An 18,064-nucleotide genomic window follows, 5' to 3' on the forward strand; every position below is an offset into this window, starting at 1 on the left:
TGCCACGGGCTGTCGTGCTGCCTGCTGCACGTCTATCAGCAGGACCAAAATTGGAAATTCAGATGTTTCATCCGCGGATACAAAATATACAGCTTGCTTGCTACCCTTGGTTTACATTCACCCCTTTGTGGAGATGTCTGTGACCCCAAACCCTCAGCACATGGTGCCTCCAGGAGGACACAAAAACCCAAGAAGGGCAATGAGCTGCAGTCCGGTGCCCCAAATGTGTGGGGGGAGCGTTGGCAGCAGAGCAGGAGGCCCTGGGCCATGCCTGTACCTTCCATGAGCAATAGCATCTGCTCCAATCTGTTAGTCAAGCCAATAATACAGCCCCATCTGTTAGAAAAGGTCAGCTCTACTCTCTTTAAAAGTCAGTTTTTAACAAAACCTGATCAGTAGCTGTTACAGGAGCAGCTTCAGCTAATCAGAGAGCATCATTAGTAAAGAGGAGCATCTGTCATCCCAATTAACAACGTCTGGGGGAGATCCAGCCCTCTTTACACCAACCTCACATGGTTCAGTGACACTGTGGAGCTGTGTAGGGCCTTTAAGCACCACTTCCCACCCCTCCAGCCCAGCCTTAAGCTCAGAGTGGAATGTGAGCAAAAGGAAACCGTGGACCTCTTGTGCTGCTCTGCTTCTGTCAGTTTCATTCACGTTTTATATCGTCACCCAGCCCGAGCAGCGCCCTGCAGGAGCCTACAGCTGTTGCAGCACCGGGTTAATCAGCTCCACCATCACCCACCCGAGGATTTAATGAAAACCGAAAGAAATTAAACGAAAGGCAAAACTTATAAAAATACATAATGAAAAAAAAAAAAAAACGATGCTGAAATTAAAAAGACCAAAAAAAAAAAAAAGAAAGAAAGAAAGGAAAAACGTAAAAAATTAAAGAATAGGACGCTAATGACCGCCGGGCTCTGCAGGGCGATCGTGCAGCCACGAGGTGGCCCCCGGAGCACACTGAGCTTTGCAGCTGTCGGATTGCTGGGGAGAAAAGAAACAACAAAACAGCAACAACGCCTACAAGGAAACAGCTTCCGAGAAGGCAATCTGTACGAACGACCCGTTATCAGCACGTAGAAACCTCACCACTGGGGCAACACAGCGGCCCCGCTGTCCTCGCCGGGCTCAGCCGCTGCAGTGATCTTTCCCTCCTTCCATTTCCATCTCTATTTGGCTGCAGCAGTGCTGGCAGCAGGTTTGAGGGCTGATCTGCCTACGTGCTCTCCCCGGCCAGTAATTAGCTGGATTATTATTTGATTATCACGGAGTTAACGGGAAAAATAGGCCTTGTAGATTAGGGTAACAATCATTAACGCTGCATGCATCCCGTCCTTCTCCACGGGTGGATTTGTACGAGCGGCAGGCTGCTGGAAAGCTCTCCCAGTTAAAAATGATAATACATCTAAAGAATCCTGCATGCTTCTAGGGTAGGGGTAATTGAATTGAGGAGATATCGTTAATCCCCATTACTGCTATTCGTGTCTTAAAGCGACGGGAGGGTTGGAACAAGCAGAGGAGGAGCGGTTGTGGTTTTTGCCTTCTCGGTGCAGGGGATGGGGTGGGAGCCCTGTGCTGCTCCAGCAGCTGCTGTGTCCCTGGGAAGGGATCCCAGAGCACGGTGTATTTATAGAGCACTGTGGGCTCCTCAGGGATGGAAGGAGCTGTTCTAACCTGGATTCACAAGCCAAAAAAGTAACCGTACGCTTTCTGCGCTTTGCCCTTCATCTGCTGTCATCCTGCATTTAGATGGAGAGCCTTCCCCAAGCCCTGGGGCACTAAGGGACATTCCCAGCTGGCAACATTGGTCCCAGCCAAGGATATTCCCCTTGGCACCCCATCCTGCAGCAGAATGGCAGAAATGCCCTTGGCATGGTTTCTCTGGCAGATTAGCACCCAGCAGTGCTGGCATGCCCATGGAATGGCCTCACAGTCCTTCTGCTGGGCACACAGAGCCCACAGCTATGAGACACGCAGGGAACTATTGCTTGGGACCAAGGGTTGTGCCCCCAGCTGCTGCTCCCCCATGCACAGCATTGGAGGAGCACACAGCAGCCCATGCTCCTCCGTGCATTAAAAATGCAGCCAGACCCCAGAGCTGACCCCATACAGCACTTTTTCTCCACACAGGGCTATTTTTTCTCTCTCCAAATGGAAAATGAATCCTGATTCATTGCCCACAGGGTGATGCCAAATGGACAGCCTGAACTCACAGTCACAAAAAACCACAGCTCAGAAGCATGGGAATAAATACCTTTTAAAAGAATTTGCTTTGAAAGGCATGTAGCCCGACTGACAAGATAAGCCACAGATCCCACACGGGGGGGGAAAAGAGAACCTGAAAGCAAATATTAGTGCTCCTCTATGGCACAGCAGCAGCTCAGCCTCACAGCTGTGCCACAAGGAGTGAGAATTGCAGGTCTGGCCCTCACCTCAGCTTTCCTAAGCACAGATTTATTTGTTTTTCCCTATAAATCCACAGCAGCACCAACACAGAGAGGGAATGGGCTTTCAGCTCAGCAACCTGATGGAGAAGCTCAGGGTGTTGCGGTGGGAACAGACCCACTGTGAGCTCCTTGCAGGTCCTGGGTTCCTGCAGATCCACAGCTCCAGTCCCTGAGCAAAATTGGGTGACATTCTTTAGGATGGAGCCGCCTGCTTCTCCTGCCAGTGCCCCACAGCAGGCAGCAAGGCTGGCACTGCCTCACATTTCCACACCACTTATCACTACAGGCAATGTCACAGTCAGTTCTGGAGCAGAGATAGGGAGCTCAGGGGCCTCTGAGTGAGAAATAACTCGGATGGACGTAAGCAGAGCCAGGCCCTGTCAGCAGGCAGTGGTGTCAGAGCAGAGACAGCGAGAGCACCTCTGTGCTACCCACAGAAAGGGGAAAAACAGGGAATAAGCTGCAGGAGGTTGGATGGATGGGAAAACAGCGGAAGGGCAGCACGCAGGGTGAGAAGCTCAGTGCTGGGATAAGGGACCTGCTTTTAAGTTTGGCCATTCCAATGAACAATGCATTTACATCTGCTGGCATCCACCTCGTGCTCAGGTCCCTGCAGTCTGCCAGCAGAGAGGAGGGAGGCATTTGTGCAATGAGATTAGGGAGATTAGCTCCATTAGGATAAGCAGCTCCCAGGCTGGCCCTAATCCAGTGGGAGCCTGCAGCCCACACGCTGCTGCTGGCTGCCCTGCAGGACACAGCAGAGCCCATGAGGACCATTTCTGGGATTTCTGTGCCAGTGGGGACCCTGCAAAGCTCCTCAATCCTATGGCTTTTGTTGCTGCCACAGCTGCCTTCAGCCTCAACACAATCGTGAGGACTTTGAGGCTCTCACTGCTTTTTCACACGGCCTCTCCAGGTGTTTGGGGCAGCAAATAACACACAGTGTTACCTCAGGCTCTTTCTGTTTGCTGCTTTTTGTGGGGTATTCAGCCCTCGGTCCATAACAAGCTTTTAGCAACATATCAGTGCTATAACCTAAAAGTGCCCCATGTGTGTGGCAGCAGCCGCTGTGCAGAGGTTTGTGTACAAACCTGGACAACTTCACATCCGTGATGGAGGAGTTTTTATCCCCCACTGTCTGCCTTTCCCTACAGTAGCTGTGCTGCCAGGAGCAGAAGGGCTCATCTCTCTGCAGCAGCACTGCTGTGCCTTGCGAGAAGGGATGCCCAGGCATCTGTCAGCACCAAGGACTCACTGAGCTCCATGCATTCAGGTGCAAGAAATGAGCACTGCCTGCAAGGAAAGGGGAGGAAGGAATAGGGAGCACAACCAGCAGGAAGACTAAAAAAAGGCACGTTCTAAACCTAAAAAGTGGTTGAGGGCGATGCAGCTGTGCAAGGCTCAGAGCTGAGGGGCAGCACCCTGCGCTCAGCACAGTGTCAGTGGGTGCTGATAGGGCTTTATCTGCAAGTGGAAAATCACTTGGGGCACTGAGCAACAGGCTGAAAGTGGCCAACTGGAGCAGCTGCTGAGGGCTGTGGGAAGGGCCCTGCTCTGACAGCACCATATTCACCCCGGTGTGCTGAAACCAGGAACGGAGATTACATTGCAGCAGGCTGTGACCTGGCATGTGGCATGGGCCAGAAATAAAACTGTTTATGTAGCAACGGAAATAATAGCAACGGCAGCTAGGTAAGATGTATCTCCCTCTATTTATATAATTTATTTATTAAAGCCAGGCGTATCTATTTATTTGGGTGGAAGGGATCTGTTTACATTATAAATGGTTTTGCTCCTGGTGAGCAGCCCAGGCTGTGCTGCAGGGATCTTTTCAGGCAGCTTTTGAGAGCGATGCACGTTGCCCTCCTGCATGCTGGGCTCCGGGGTGCTGGCATGCATCGAGATGCTGGGTGCAGCACAGTGGGGGGAGCAGGATGCAGCTGCAGGTGGGGATCATCACTTTATGCCATCCCTCCACTGCTCCTCTGCGTTGCAACGAGGGAAGGGTCAGGTGTAAGAGAAAAAAAATGAGTCATTGAGGAATATTTGCTAAGCTTTGTGCCAGCCTCGTGCATTTCCCATCACACTGGGATGTGTCAAAGGGTCACGTGTGGTCCTGCAAGTGCTAAAGGGAGGGCTGGAAATAGTTATGGCACTGCATGTGATTGCAGCAGGGGGAAGGAAAAAAGCTGAGCAGGAAGTCTTGTCCCTCTCTCACTCCCTTGCCAACATATTGCTGCTCCTAAAGCAGCACCATTGCCTCACACAGCAAGAAATGAGATGATGAGGGACATAAAGCCCCCAGGATCCCGCAGCACTTCCCAGCAAAGGAGCAGAAACTGCAGCATCCCAGTTTATGTGCATCCAAAGGAGACCAGAGGAACATGCAGGCAGCACACTGCTGTGGGCACAGCTGGGGCAGGAGGCCCCCTGGGTGCTCAGCCCCAGCACAGCTCTGCAGGATGAGCTGGCAGCACAGGGACAGAGCGGTGCCAAAGGCTTGCAATGCACTGAGCTCTGCACAGAGCAACAGCAACGAAGGGAATTGTGAAGGGATATACAGGGGATATTCAGCTTATGGCTCAGAGATTTATGCTCATACCAGAAAAACCATCTCTGCTCGCCTGCCCACATTTATTTTGTGCTTCAATTCAAGAGAGGGAACTTCTGGTGTGAATTCCCTGCATGACCTCTCCTCTTTGATGCCTTCACAGCTGGCTGCTCAGCCCTCCAGCATTGCTTCATTTCTGCCATCCGTCACCAGCGCCTCCCGGAGCAGCAATGCCAGCACTATCAGCACTGCTGTCACCCAGCACTGAACAGAGATATTAAAGACATCACTTCAGTGCAGGGCCCTGGGCTGTGCAGATATGGGTGAGGACCTTGGAACATCCGTAGTGGCACTGAGGGAAACTTGTGTTCTTCCTTCTCATCCTTTAGCTGTGCAGGAGGACCAGTGCGAGCCTGCAGCTCAGCCATGCAGGGCACAGCCAGTGGGAATCCTTTCTTCTGAGCTCTTTTCTTTCTCAGCTCTCCCAGCCCCTCCACCTGCAAAGCCAAATTTCAGAGCTTCTAGAGGAATGCAAACCCCTACAAGGTGCTGCTCCACAGTCAAGGCTGGGGCTGAGGCTTCGGCGTCTTCAGAAAGCTCTTCTCAGCAGCAGGGCATGGCAGGCTCCACTGAGTGCATTTCAGCCCCACAGACAGAGCAAAACTGAAACACGCCATGGGAATGGCTCACAGAACCCAAATTGTGAGAGGAGAGGGAGAAACGGCTGCACTCAGGTGATGGGGAAGGAAGGAACCTTCAGAGCAATTGTGCTTCTGAGCATCCACACACATGGTTGTCCTGAGAAGTGTTTGCAGAGCCTTTGGGGCAGATCTGACAAGAGGAAAGAAAACAACCCCAGCACGGCCCACCATCCATTCATCTTCTGTGCAGAGGACGGCTCCGTTTATAAAAAGGATAAGATGAATCACGTGGAGAGCAGCACTGGCTCTGATGCTTCAAGAAAACCTAATTATGGGCAAAATTGCAGCCCAAGCAATCCCAAGGCATGGGCCAAACCCTACTGTGAGCAGTGTGTGTGTGAAGGGCTGAGAGCCACTCCAGAGGACTGCCAGCACTGCAGCCCTATGGGAACACACAGCCCAGAGCCTACAGCCTGCATTTACACCCATGTATCCACACATAAAGAAACTCAGAGAACACCCAGTGTCTGCATGCACACCCTCTGTTACTATATCAGCTCTTGTTTAATCAAACATTCACCCACACTAAAAGAAGGGAAAAACCTCATTCTGCTGCCTGCAAAGTGGCTCTGCATGTAATGTACATCACTTAACCATGCAGGTCGTAACTACAGACCTTTTTATTGCAGGATGATTTCACCTCCCAACTATTCCGATATCCACTGGTGTGCAGGACGTTTCCCATTTATAGGTTTCTAATAAAAGCAAATCTTCCTTAAGTGGCTGCTGCTGGATTTCTCAGCGCAGCCCGGGGATAAGCAGGATTCTGAGCCTTAAAAAGAACACTGGGCTAAATAAGAAAGTGATGACCAACCAATGTTATGGCAAAACTGCGGGATGTTCTAATTACAGCACGTTTGTCACATCAGAGAGCTCCATCAGCACAGACACACTGAAATCACCACGTAGAGTCCAAAAACCTCCTGCTCATCTCTGCTTCGACACGAAGGGTAGCACCTGGCCACACAAACAGCAGCAGCACTTTGCACTCACTGGAAGCAATCCATACTAGATTAAAACCAAGCTCTTCTTTCAGGAATTCACAGTCGGATGCTAAAGAAAATTATGCATTTATTTTCTTTTAAAAACGAACTGAAGTACAACATTAGGAAATATCTGCCCGTCACATTGAGATACAGAGCTTGAGACCGACTTCAAGTGTTCCTTCACAGGGTTATGTTCACATGCACCTTAAGTGTTTCCTACATTTCCACCTCACAGTATTTACAATAAGAAGGCTAACCTGTGAATTCCTCACACGCACCGACATTTAGTGTGGACAGCTGCAAAGTATAAGAAACCCTGAATAGTAAATTCATTGCACCAAGACAAATGTAGGCTGGTCAAATAATAAGGCACAGTACTATGGATAGGGAACACGGGTTGTTCCTGCAGGGCTGAGGTCTGTGCTCCCTCTGAACACAGCGATGCTCACCCATGCAAGACTGCTCTGATGACCCCAAGGTCTAAAACGTGACAGTGGGAGCTGAGAACAAAGTGTTGGTGGAGCTTCTGAACACTCGAGAGCTCTTTTATGCAAAGTGGGAAGTGTAGACATTTCCCTAAACCCTTATCAAGTTAAAAAAAAAGAATAATCATCAAGTGGTATCTGTGATATACATCAGATATAAAAACCATGATGTCCAGTTTCAGACATGCTGGGTACCCACAGCTCCTAGTGCTCGACGCATGGAAAAGCTGCAAGCTCTTTTAATTAAGGAAAAGTCTTTCACTGTGGCTTGCTTTCCATCCCAGCTGGGTACCACACAGAAGCACTGCAGATCTTCCCATGTTATTTTGGCTCTTCGCTTCCATACCAGCATTAAACTTTGGCAGGCAGGGGATTTGTGTCAATCATTTCAGCCCAGATCTGAGTGCACAATCAGCCTTTCGCTTATGTGGATGGGATTAGTAAGACATTGCTGAGATCATCATGTGTACATTTCACAGCCAAAACAGCTATCAGTGTTTTAAAAAAAAACAAAATAGAGCTGCAGCCTGCAGTGAACATCCCTTTAGAAAGGACCCGAGGTTTATTTCAGAGGTAGATTCAAAGATGACCATTGCAAAGAACCTCTACTGCGAAATTCCAACAGCTTCCAACAGCACGGAAGCCCTCACAGCTATTGTAAACAATGATAGACTGCATAATGCACCTCAAACCTTACAGAGGGGTTTGTTCTGAGCTCTGAGCTTACCAGGCAAGCACAACTCCTGTTCAGACAGGACAGACTGGGCAGCAAACCCTAGCAAAGAGCACATTGGAGGCAGAGTGTGCACTGCCTGCCCTTGATGAGCCCAAACCAGCCTGCTTTGGGGGCTGCAGCACCGCATCCCACAGTGACCACATCACTGCCCCACTGAGTTCAAACAGAAACAAGTTCCTCCTTGCAACTGAGACAGCTGCGTGGTATTTGGACCCCAGCAGTAAAAGCAATGCATATCTGGCAGATGCTCGTGCCTTGTCATTTGTTTTGTATTACAAATACTGCTAAAACAAACAGCTAAAAATGCAGGCAGTAAACAGCGTGTTACTTCCGACACAAAGAGTAATGATAACGAGCAGTCAAACAGAAGGAACACCGTAAGGAACACTGAAAAACAAGTCTGGATGACTTCATTACAATTCCTAGAAACGTGATGCCTGTTTTGTCAGAATCCCAAGCAATTGACATCTGTGGCATGCTAACTTCCTAAGAGAACATGACTGAGGGTGCAGGGGAACCTCATGAGTGCTGACAAAACAAAGAGGTTCCTCAAAAACAAACACTGTCTTGTTCATCTATTTAGATGAGTTCAGCCCTGTATCACTTCAGCATCCTAACCAGTATCACAAGTAACAAAAGCGATGCGCTCCTGACAACCTCAGTCCTCATTATAGTGCTTGGCTGCCCAAAAAAAGCAAATGTGAATTTGAGCTTCCACATCATCTCACTCAAGACTGACACTGCAAACACATCCGTGGTTGATAAACGACACTGTTAACAACACAGCCTGTGTTCCAGCCCCGTGAGCATGGCTGGGTGTGATTCCCATAGGAACCCACCACGAGTTCAACAAGGGAAGTGTTTGTAGGGATGAGAACTCAGCTCTCCCACACACAGGATTTATTATCTCCCTTGAAGGGCTCTCCCACTTTGGGCACACTGTGCCACACTCTTCCTAGAAAGCAAATACTGCATAGGAAAATGGGGCTTAGTAAATAACAACAGAGCTGTGCTCTCTGGGTTATGTAGAACCTTTTTTCAATACGGTAGAAATCTTCCAAAGTTGCTTCTTTTTCCTTCTCATCTGCTGTGGCCACAGCTTTAAATTAGCAAGATAGTTAATTAAGCGTGTGATTTTAAAACACAGGAATAGTCCCAGGTAAATGAGGTTGATTCTTAAACATGCACAGCTCACAGAGGGCACCTTGCTTGGTCAGGTCAAGGCGAACACATTTTTGAGGGAAAAAGCCAATGTTTTTGCCAGCTAATGACTCCATTTGTAGTTTCACAGCTGTGACATGAGAAGTTACCTCGTCATAACCAGATCCCAGAAGTCCCAGGAGAATAATCATTCCACATTGGGTATTGCAGAGATGAAAAGTGTTCTACTGCCAAGCTGCTGGTCACTGCTCCTGAAAAAAGGGTATTCCATCTTCTCCTTGCATAGCTCCTAACACAAACTCTCTGTCTTCTTCCTGGCTCCAAACACTACCACCACTGTACAGTCTTTCTATAGAAAGTGCTCCTTTTCTACACATCTTTCTTACCAAGCTACTGCTCCTCAAAAGGTTCCCCTTCTTCCTCACCCAGCTGGTTTAAAAGAAAAATATATACATATATATAGTTAAAAATGCAAATAGGAAAGTCAGAGGAGGAAATAGGATGTTCCTGGCTTTGAGAAACGTGTCACATCTATTAGAGATGCTGCTAAAATTGGTGGTGTTATTCCACCACATCCCCCCAAAATCTGTTTCCCTGGTTGTACGTTCTAACAAAACAGTGCTCAGCTCTGCCAAACAAAAATACCACTCCCGCCTTATTATGAAGTGAACCACAAACAACACACGCACTGGTGTCGCTCGTGGCCACGTGGATAAAAGCTAGACTTCACCATTTTAATAGCATCACTGAGCTGAGTGCATTTACCCTCATAAAACACAAGTCAGCAAAGCTTCTGTGCGAGAATCTCTGTTTAAAGAACAGTTGTGGGAAGCCTGGGGCTTTGGCTCTGACTCTTTGGCCTTTCCATCCAGCTTTTGAGCAGTGCTGTAATTAGAGCAGGGCGAAGCTGAAAGCACAGCCCCATCTTCTCAGAAGGCAACTCTGCTATTGAACATGTGGTCACCTTATCTTACAAATCACCCTGAGCCTTTTTTTTTTGTTTGTAGAACAAGTCTCCTTGTTTCAGTACTAAAAACTTGCTGCAGAGAAACTCATTAAATTTAAAACCCTCTCTTCATAAAGGCTCTAAATTGTGTTTAAAATTGCATTCAGGAACCTGGCAGGAGATCAGATGTTTTTGTAAATGGACCCATGCCATGCGGCTGCAAGAGCTGAGAACCAGAACAAGTTGTGCTGCTGTCGTTACAGGTCACACCATCACCCCGTGTTCTTGGAAGATAAAGAAATTAGAAGCTTACACATCTCAAGCATGCAGAAACACCTCGCACAGACCCGAAGGAATGCGATTAGAATTAAAATGATTCATCTCATAGCGCAGCTTGATTTGGATCTATGAATTTTTGCATCTTATCAGTCCTTCCTGAGACTACATTGAGATTTCGGAGAGCTGTTCTATTTATTAGGCCTGTTCCGCACATGTTTTATTATATCCTATGTCTTGAGAACTTTTACTTGCCTGATCAGGGTGGCATGCTTCAGATTTCCATGGAATTTAATGGAATTCACTCCACACACAACAACAAAACCAAACCAACCAAGATCTCACATCAATGAGCAAATACACACACACACACACACACACACAAACTGGGAGAACTTATAAATCTGAGCTCCAAGAAACGTGTAATGCAATCATCAGCCCCAAACAAAGCAGCCCAAGCCTGCAATGGATTCCTTCTGCTCCTTGAGCTTCCCTGTCAGCCTTCCACAGACTGTTAAGGGAAATAGCACATGTGCAGGAATTACATCTATCTACACCTCCTGTGTTCCATGATGTCCCTGGAAAAAAAGAATTAAAATCAGACTACAAAATGTCAACACCACATTTGTTGGTGTTTCTACCCAAAGGTATTCCTTAAAATTCTTAGAAGAGGGAAAAGCAGCACAGAGGAGTCCAATCCTTCAGACATAAGTTAGTGAGTTCTTAATGCATTACACCAATAATGCATTTGTGCTTGTGACAACAGATGTAAAAACTCTCCCTAGAATAAAATTTTAAAAAAAAGTTAATTTGGGGATTAACTGAAAATACAAATCATAAATCAATTTCCCTTGCTGTCTTAAGCAAAATAATCTCCTAACCTGTCTTGATAAGAAATAGTTTGGTTTGCAGAACAGCATTATTAAATAGCATAGCAGCCAAACTGCCACGTTACCCATCAGATGAGCTGACCTACCCAGGATGCCACACGCACCACGCTGCGAGAGAAACAGTTTGATAAAAGTTAGGCCTTTAAGTGTTTAAATCCATTAAAAACCTCTGCCTTTAACTTCCTTTGACGTTATTAACAAATAATTAAAATAAAAAGTACGTATTCTGGCAATATGTCATTTGCTACTAGCTGACCAGCTTTGGCAGCACAGTACATAAAGGTATACTGCCATTGGCGTCGGATGTTAAGTTAGCCCTCAGCTTGTTTGCTACCCCAACCACAGGAGGCAACTTGGAACCAATTCCTGTGAAGGAACTTGTGTAGCTGGAAATCCTTTTACTGGAGGCTTTATCAGTGCTGGGTGGTTTGGGGGTTCGTTTACAAATCCAGGGGTGCCTTAAAGCTTGACTTGGAGTCATGCGCACAGCAGGATCCCAGCTGAGACATTCCTTTAGGAACTCTATGAACAAGGGATCGTCGCAGCCTTTCAGTGCTGTCACCCAGTCCTTGTTCCCTGGAGCCCCTCGCACTTTTCCCCTGCGCGATCGGCTCCCGTTGAGGGTCACTCTTCCATCTGCATGTGTCGTTACAGTGCAGTAGCGAGGATGACCCTTGGAGTTGATAAAGTTCTTGGCTCGCTTGGATTGATCCAAAAGCTTCTGAGGGGGCATGCCAAGAAGCTCCATCATACAGGCCAACTGGTCTCCCTCGTCCTCTCCAGGAAAAAGAGGGTATCCAGTCAACAGCTCCACCAGAATGCAGCCAAAACTCCACATGTCTATGGGCATCCCATAGCGACTGCCTAGAATTACCTCCGGTGCTCGATAAAATCGAGACTGAATGTATGTGTAGACTCTTTGGTGCTCAAAACAGCTGGACCCAAAATCTATAACCTTGATTCCACTCCTCCCTTGCTGTTTGAGGAGGATATTTTCCGGCTTCAAGTCACAGTGTATGATTTTGTTTCTATAGAGAGCATCCAAGCACTGCAGTATAGAGTGAGCAAACTTGCGCACCAGCTGGATGCTGAAGCCCTGGAACTTGTTTCTTTTTATCAGCTCATACAAGTTCATACTCAAGAGTTCAAAGGTCATACAGATGTGGTTCCGAAAGGTGAAGCTTTCCAGCATGTGAATAACGTTCATACTGCCAGTTTTATCCTGCTTCTTCAGGTGCTCCAGGATCCGGATTTCTTCTGCTGCTTGCCGATGGAATCTCTTTTCATTACGAACCATCTTTAAGGCTAAATGCTGGTGGAGTTTGTGATCATAGACTTTAGCAACTTGTCCAAAACTGCCCTTGCCGATGATTTTGAGCACTTCATAGCGGTAAGCGAGATGGTCGTGGGGCACATGAATGTAGCTGCCTTGGTCATCATCATAACCTCCGTTGTTGGGTCCACCAATCACTCCTTGCCTCTTCTTTGCAGCTGGACCCACAAAGTAAATCTCAGAGAAGTTAAATATCTCTTGCTGCTCATACGCAGATAATTGATGCTTGTACTGTTTGACAGCTTGTTCTGGAGCCTGGGAAACGGCCTTGTGGGCTTTTGAGGAACTGCTGCCACCTTTAGAAGTGCTTAAGCTCTCTATGCTTTTATCTTTTGTGAGGGAAGGAAGAGATCTTTCTGAACAAGTAATTCCTGCAGACTGAAGGGTACTGCTCCTCCTGTTCCCAGAGTCCTCAAACAATTGTTCCACTTTGACCTGGCTCCCACTCAGAGGGTGATCCTTCATTGCAAGTTTGTTGCTACAAACCTACAGACAGAAACACAATAAAAAGATCAAACAAAGCTTACTTTTAAGAACGAAATCAGTATCACAAATAAAAACAGTAACACCAGCATGTTTTGCACTTCCATTGGGAACAAATATAGAATGCTGCACTTACTACCTAAGCTAACTCAAGTTAAAGTGTAGTTACAGAAGGGAAACAAACGAGAATGCAACTTAGTGAAACAAGCACACGCACAAACACGTTTTTAAGCCCATGCAGGGTAAAACCCTAGAGAGCCCAACATTCAAACAAGGACACAATACCTATCTCCAGCAGCATGCACACAGTCAGCAAACAGCCAGGGGAACGGCTATGTTTAGCTTTAAACACGGGTGCAGCAAACACAACCAATGACAGATGCAATCTGCACCTGTCTGAAACAAGCAGCACGACATGGATGTGCAGGGAAGTGCTGGCAGCACTGCAAGGACAAGCGTGCCACAGAGACAAAGAGGCAACAGCAAATGATGTCAGGCTGGTGTAGCCAAGCTGAACAGAAAGCAAAAGGATGACAGCAGGACGAGATGGATCTTCTGTATATAAAGTTTCTCATACGTATAAACATTTGGTTTTGTGTTTATTCTTTTTTAAAGGGGAAAAACACATCATAACCACAGTCCCTCTGGAATCACAATAGCTGAATAACTACGAGAAAACAGACTTGGAAGTCCTTTACAATCAAGAATATCTTTTATTCTCTGGCAGCAGCCTGTAACCACTGCCACTTACTGCCATATGTTAAAATACTTGCATCAGAAATAGCAAATAAGAACGAGAAGAAGCTTCAAGTTTGACATTTTTAAACAAGTAAGTGCTGAACTCCCTGGAATTCAGACCACGATTTGCACAGCAGTTATTCCCCCCTTCTCCCCACTGATGCTCCATGCTGACAGACAGCAAAGAGGTGTTGTTTTATCCCACACAACATGGAAGAAGCCGAGACTGGAGTAGCAACATCTGTTTTCCATTCCGTCCTTTAATCTAAAAATAAAGATTTGAGACACATGCCAAACCCAATCCCCGAAAACTGAAATAGCTGCACAGGAATCACACAAAAATATAAATAAACCTGCAGAGCCATAGCAATAAAACCAAATTCCTTTTTAGTTACACAAAATCTAACATCCCAGCACAGCCCATAAATAAAAGAAGTGAACGTTCTCACCGAAAGCAAGCTACATCTCTTCAAAGCCTGCGTGTTTCGCTCAGAAGCCAAAAAGATGGGCATTTCCTGCAGCAGTTGCTTTCAGAGGAAGGCTGGCGAGGCCACTGCATGCATCCTACTGAGTTCCAGTGCCCAGAGCCCTATCAGCCCCAACCCTCGGTGCTCTGTGAGAGGCACGCCTTGCCAGAAGGTCTGGAGTGAGAAAAGCAAAGCCCAGCCCTGGTAGTTTAGAATGAACGCCTTTTTCTTGGAGCCTGGCTGAACCTCTGAGATAAGGAAGGCGTATTTCCAGAGCCAGCAAAAACACCATTCAGTGCAGCACACAAAACCAGCATGCTTACAAACAAACAAGATAAAGCACCAAAGCTCAACAAACCCCGTTCCATTTAAAAGCGCTGTTTGCAGCAAATACTGCTTCTAACTTCCTCAATAAACAAAGAATTCACGACCATATTTCTACCACAATCATTTCTTACAGAAGAAATGATGGTTCTGGAGCCCAGACCAGGCTCAGCATCCCCAAGTATCACAGAATCATAGAATGGCTTGAGTTGAAAAAGGCCACGACGATCATTTTGTTTCAACCCCCTGCTATGTGCACCACCAGACCACATCCAGCCTGGCAGCAGCAAGGGCTGAGTTCTCATTCTCAAGTGACTGCCACAACCCTTTGCCACAGGACAGCAGGATACACACACAGCTCCATCTGACTTGAAGTCAGATGACTTCTGAGCAACACCAGCTTTCCTTCAGCAGCTTGCTCTTACGAATCCCAGTATTCCTTTGTCCTTGATAAAATATGCTGCTGTTAGAAGCCAGGAAATTACAGTGACAACACAACTGGCACTGCATTAAAGACTCTCACATCCTTCTCACTTCAGATGAAGTTTTATAAGTAAACACTCAAGCCAGTTCCTACACAATTCTCTTCTCCAAAGTGCATCGGTTATTTCCACAAACGGAATCAAACCCATCTCTTCTCAAAGCAGAAATATTTATGTTCTCTGATATAGCTGGAGATGAAAAGGACCAACAGCTGCACGTAGCAGGCATCCTCAGCTCTCACGTAACTTTACATCACAATGCAAAAATCTTGGAAAGCAAGAAACCAAGCATCACTGAAATCCATACGCTTCTCCTTTAAAGCTGAGCATCACAGTCTTCAGCCCTGCACACTTCAGCATGCAAGATATCATTGAGATTGTATTTTATTTTATTTTTTTTTTATATTTAGGAGTGAAACTAGGCCATTTTACAGCCCTTAATTTTGCCTTAAAAAGCTCTCAGCTGTGATGGACAACATACAAACGAAGAATAAGTTGCACCATGGAAATAAAACATTCACACAATTACATTTGCACTTCACTGGATGGCTCCAGCCTATTGATTTCTGATTAGTTATGAGCAGTTGTAGTGACACCAAGACTGAAACACTGCATTTAGGTGTTCCCATCTGCCCCCCTCCCTCCAAAACTTACTGCTCACCAAATCTCTGTATTGCCTCTGCTTTCTCAATGCAGCCAAGAAGGGAAACCTGTGCTACTGTATTTGCTCAGTGAATGGCAAAGACCAAATTAATTACTGATATCTGGTTGAATAACTTGACACCAGGTGATGATTTTCAAACACATCTTGTTCAGTGAAAAGTTTATTTTCCATTTTTAGATAGTGAGTTTTTTTTGTTGCTTAAGCACAAGCTCCTTTAGTTTTGCCACAATTCAACGAGAGACAAAACGAATCTAAGAACCACACAAAGGTCAGATCACTGTGCAGACGAACACAACTACCCCTGTTCAGTTGAGACAATGTGAGGAAAGACTGCAGAACTCCACATCTGCTTAGGAAACACAGTGCTTATAAAGAAAACACCTTTACACCTGCAGCCCATGCGGAGCTATTTTGCTAGCACACAAAGCAGCAGATAATGCCTGAGTTTTCAGAGAAGAAAGACTTCTGGAAGAAGTTTGAAGACATAAACCTACACTGAAGCCTTGGGATTGTCTTGAAGAAAACTAAAATGGAAACGTGCAACAGCTAAAGCAAAAGGTGTGTGGACTTATGTACTGATCAGCACATTAGGTGACACAGCAGGACACCTGAACCATTTGTAGAATAAATTTTCGGATTAAAATACAAGCTGAGGGCAATAAACAGGACTTCTGACACCGTCTGGTGATTCTACATTGTACAAAACAACAAATTGCTCTTGTGCTTACTAAAAGCAACATCCCACCTTTTGCCTTTACTTTCTATAACGAGACACACAGCCACACAATACCACGTGAAAACTTCAAAGTACTCACGTTAGATCTCCCGAGGGAAGGCAGTCCTGAGGGGCTGTGTTCTTCATTTGCAGACTCTTGGTACCTAAGCTGATCTATCCTCATATAGGAGTCATATAATCCGTCTCCAAACCTGGCTGGAAATGTTCCATACAGTTATTGACAATTCACATTGCTACGTATGGAGGCAAACGATCGGGTGTAACTCATGAATCATAGAATTGGGTTGAAGAGGACCATAGTGCTCATCCAGTTCCAACCCCCTGCTATATGCAGGGTTGCCAACCAGCAGACCAGGCTGCTCAGAACCACAGCCAGCCTGGCCTTGCATGCCTCCAGGGATGGGGCATCCACAGCCTCCTTGGGAGGTTCTCATATAATTAGTAAACAATCTTTAACTACGCCGTTCAGAGTGTTATAATACCGGAGTATAACGCTGCTTAGGAAGCTTAGTTTGATACTTTTGCTTTAATTTAGAGCTTCTCCTTTTTTTAATCGATGCTTGCAATGCAAATATACCCTCCAGGAACAGGAGGCAGCGCGCTCCCCTCCCTGCATTAAGCAGATAATCCCAAAGTGGCCTCATCGCGAGCAGCAATGCAAACGGAGCACACGCCTTGATCGGACTAGCTGGGAAGTAGGTTACCCCGTACAAACGATACGGGGGAATTAAAGCCGGCGGATTTGCCGCGAGGAAAATAAAAAATAAAAATTTTTAAAAAATAAATGTAAAAGAGGTCGCGTTGTTTGCTCAGCAGCCGAGAAATACTCGGAGAGAAAAGGAGCGCTCAGCGCGCACCGCAAGCACGGGACGCCCATACCCGCAGCTCCCCGGCTCCGCCCGCCCGCAGCCCGCATTGTTCCGCCGACCCCCGCGGGTCCCGCCCGGTGCCGAGGGGCCTCTCCCTCCGCTTCTCTCCCGTCTCACCTGCACCGAGCGGAGCCTCCGGCTTCCTGCCCAGCAGCATGGTGGCGGGGGGAGGCGGCCCCCATCCCCCGTCTCGCCGCCGCCGCCGCCCCGCACCTCCGGCCTCGCCGCCGCCGTCCAGCGCTGCCGCGGCGGGCAGCCAGGCTGCGGCCGCCCGCAACTGCCGGGCCGCGGCGGGGCCGCCCGTTGCCAGGGGAACGCGCCCCCGCCCGCCGCCTGAACGCGCATGCGCACTGCGAGCGGGGAGGGGCACGGAGCGCCGCGCTTTCTCAAGGACCCGGGTTCGAGGCCGGCCCGGGGAACATCGAGCGGCCGTTTTCTCTCGGCGCACAGCCGGCTCCTCTGCCATCCTAAAGTGCTCCGCTCCGCTCTCTGAGAGCCGCATCATACCCCGGGGCCACCCTGACGTCGCTTTCTTTTTCTGCAAACTCAGCGGTTGTTGCATTACAACAACACGCTTTCGACCCGAGTGGCAAAAAGGGGTTGCATTATTGTGTTACGAGCGGAGAGAAACCCGTGCGGCATCCCGTGCGTCGCTCAGTGCTGTCAGAACCCCCCGCACGCCGGCGATGCTGAAATGAGCCCCGCTCCCACGACGGCGCTGCTGCGGCTCGGCAGGGGTTTATTTCCCGTGTGTGTGAAGCGATCGGCAGCCACAAAAGCACTCAG

The 18,064-nt window shown here is 47.6% G+C and overlaps 1 protein-coding gene across 2 annotated transcripts; it reads right to left on the minus strand.

The window, feature by feature from the left end:
- Positions 1–11,429: 11,429 nt before the first annotated feature.
- DYRK3 (dual specificity tyrosine phosphorylation regulated kinase 3) lies at positions 11,430–17,460 on the minus strand (the record flags this gene model as incomplete). Of its 2 annotated transcripts, none has more annotated exons than XM_079546310.1 (3): positions 11,430–13,001; positions 16,489–16,600; positions 17,396–17,460. In XM_079546310.1, 3 exons carry the CDS (start codon positions 17,458–17,460, stop codon positions 11,430–11,432), a joined length of 1,749 nt encoding a protein of 582 aa, XP_079402436.1. The 2 variants fall into 2 exon arrangements, with proteins under 2 accessions (XP_079402436.1, XP_079402437.1); XM_079546311.1 differs by having other exon boundaries at positions 16,489–16,604; positions 17,396–17,435.
- Positions 17,461–18,064: the final 604 nt, after the last annotated feature.

Source organism: Tetrao urogallus (assembly GCF_951394365.1).
Source record: "Tetrao urogallus genome assembly, chromosome: 24".
NCBI lineage: Eukaryota > Metazoa > Chordata > Aves > Galliformes > Phasianidae > Tetrao > Tetrao urogallus.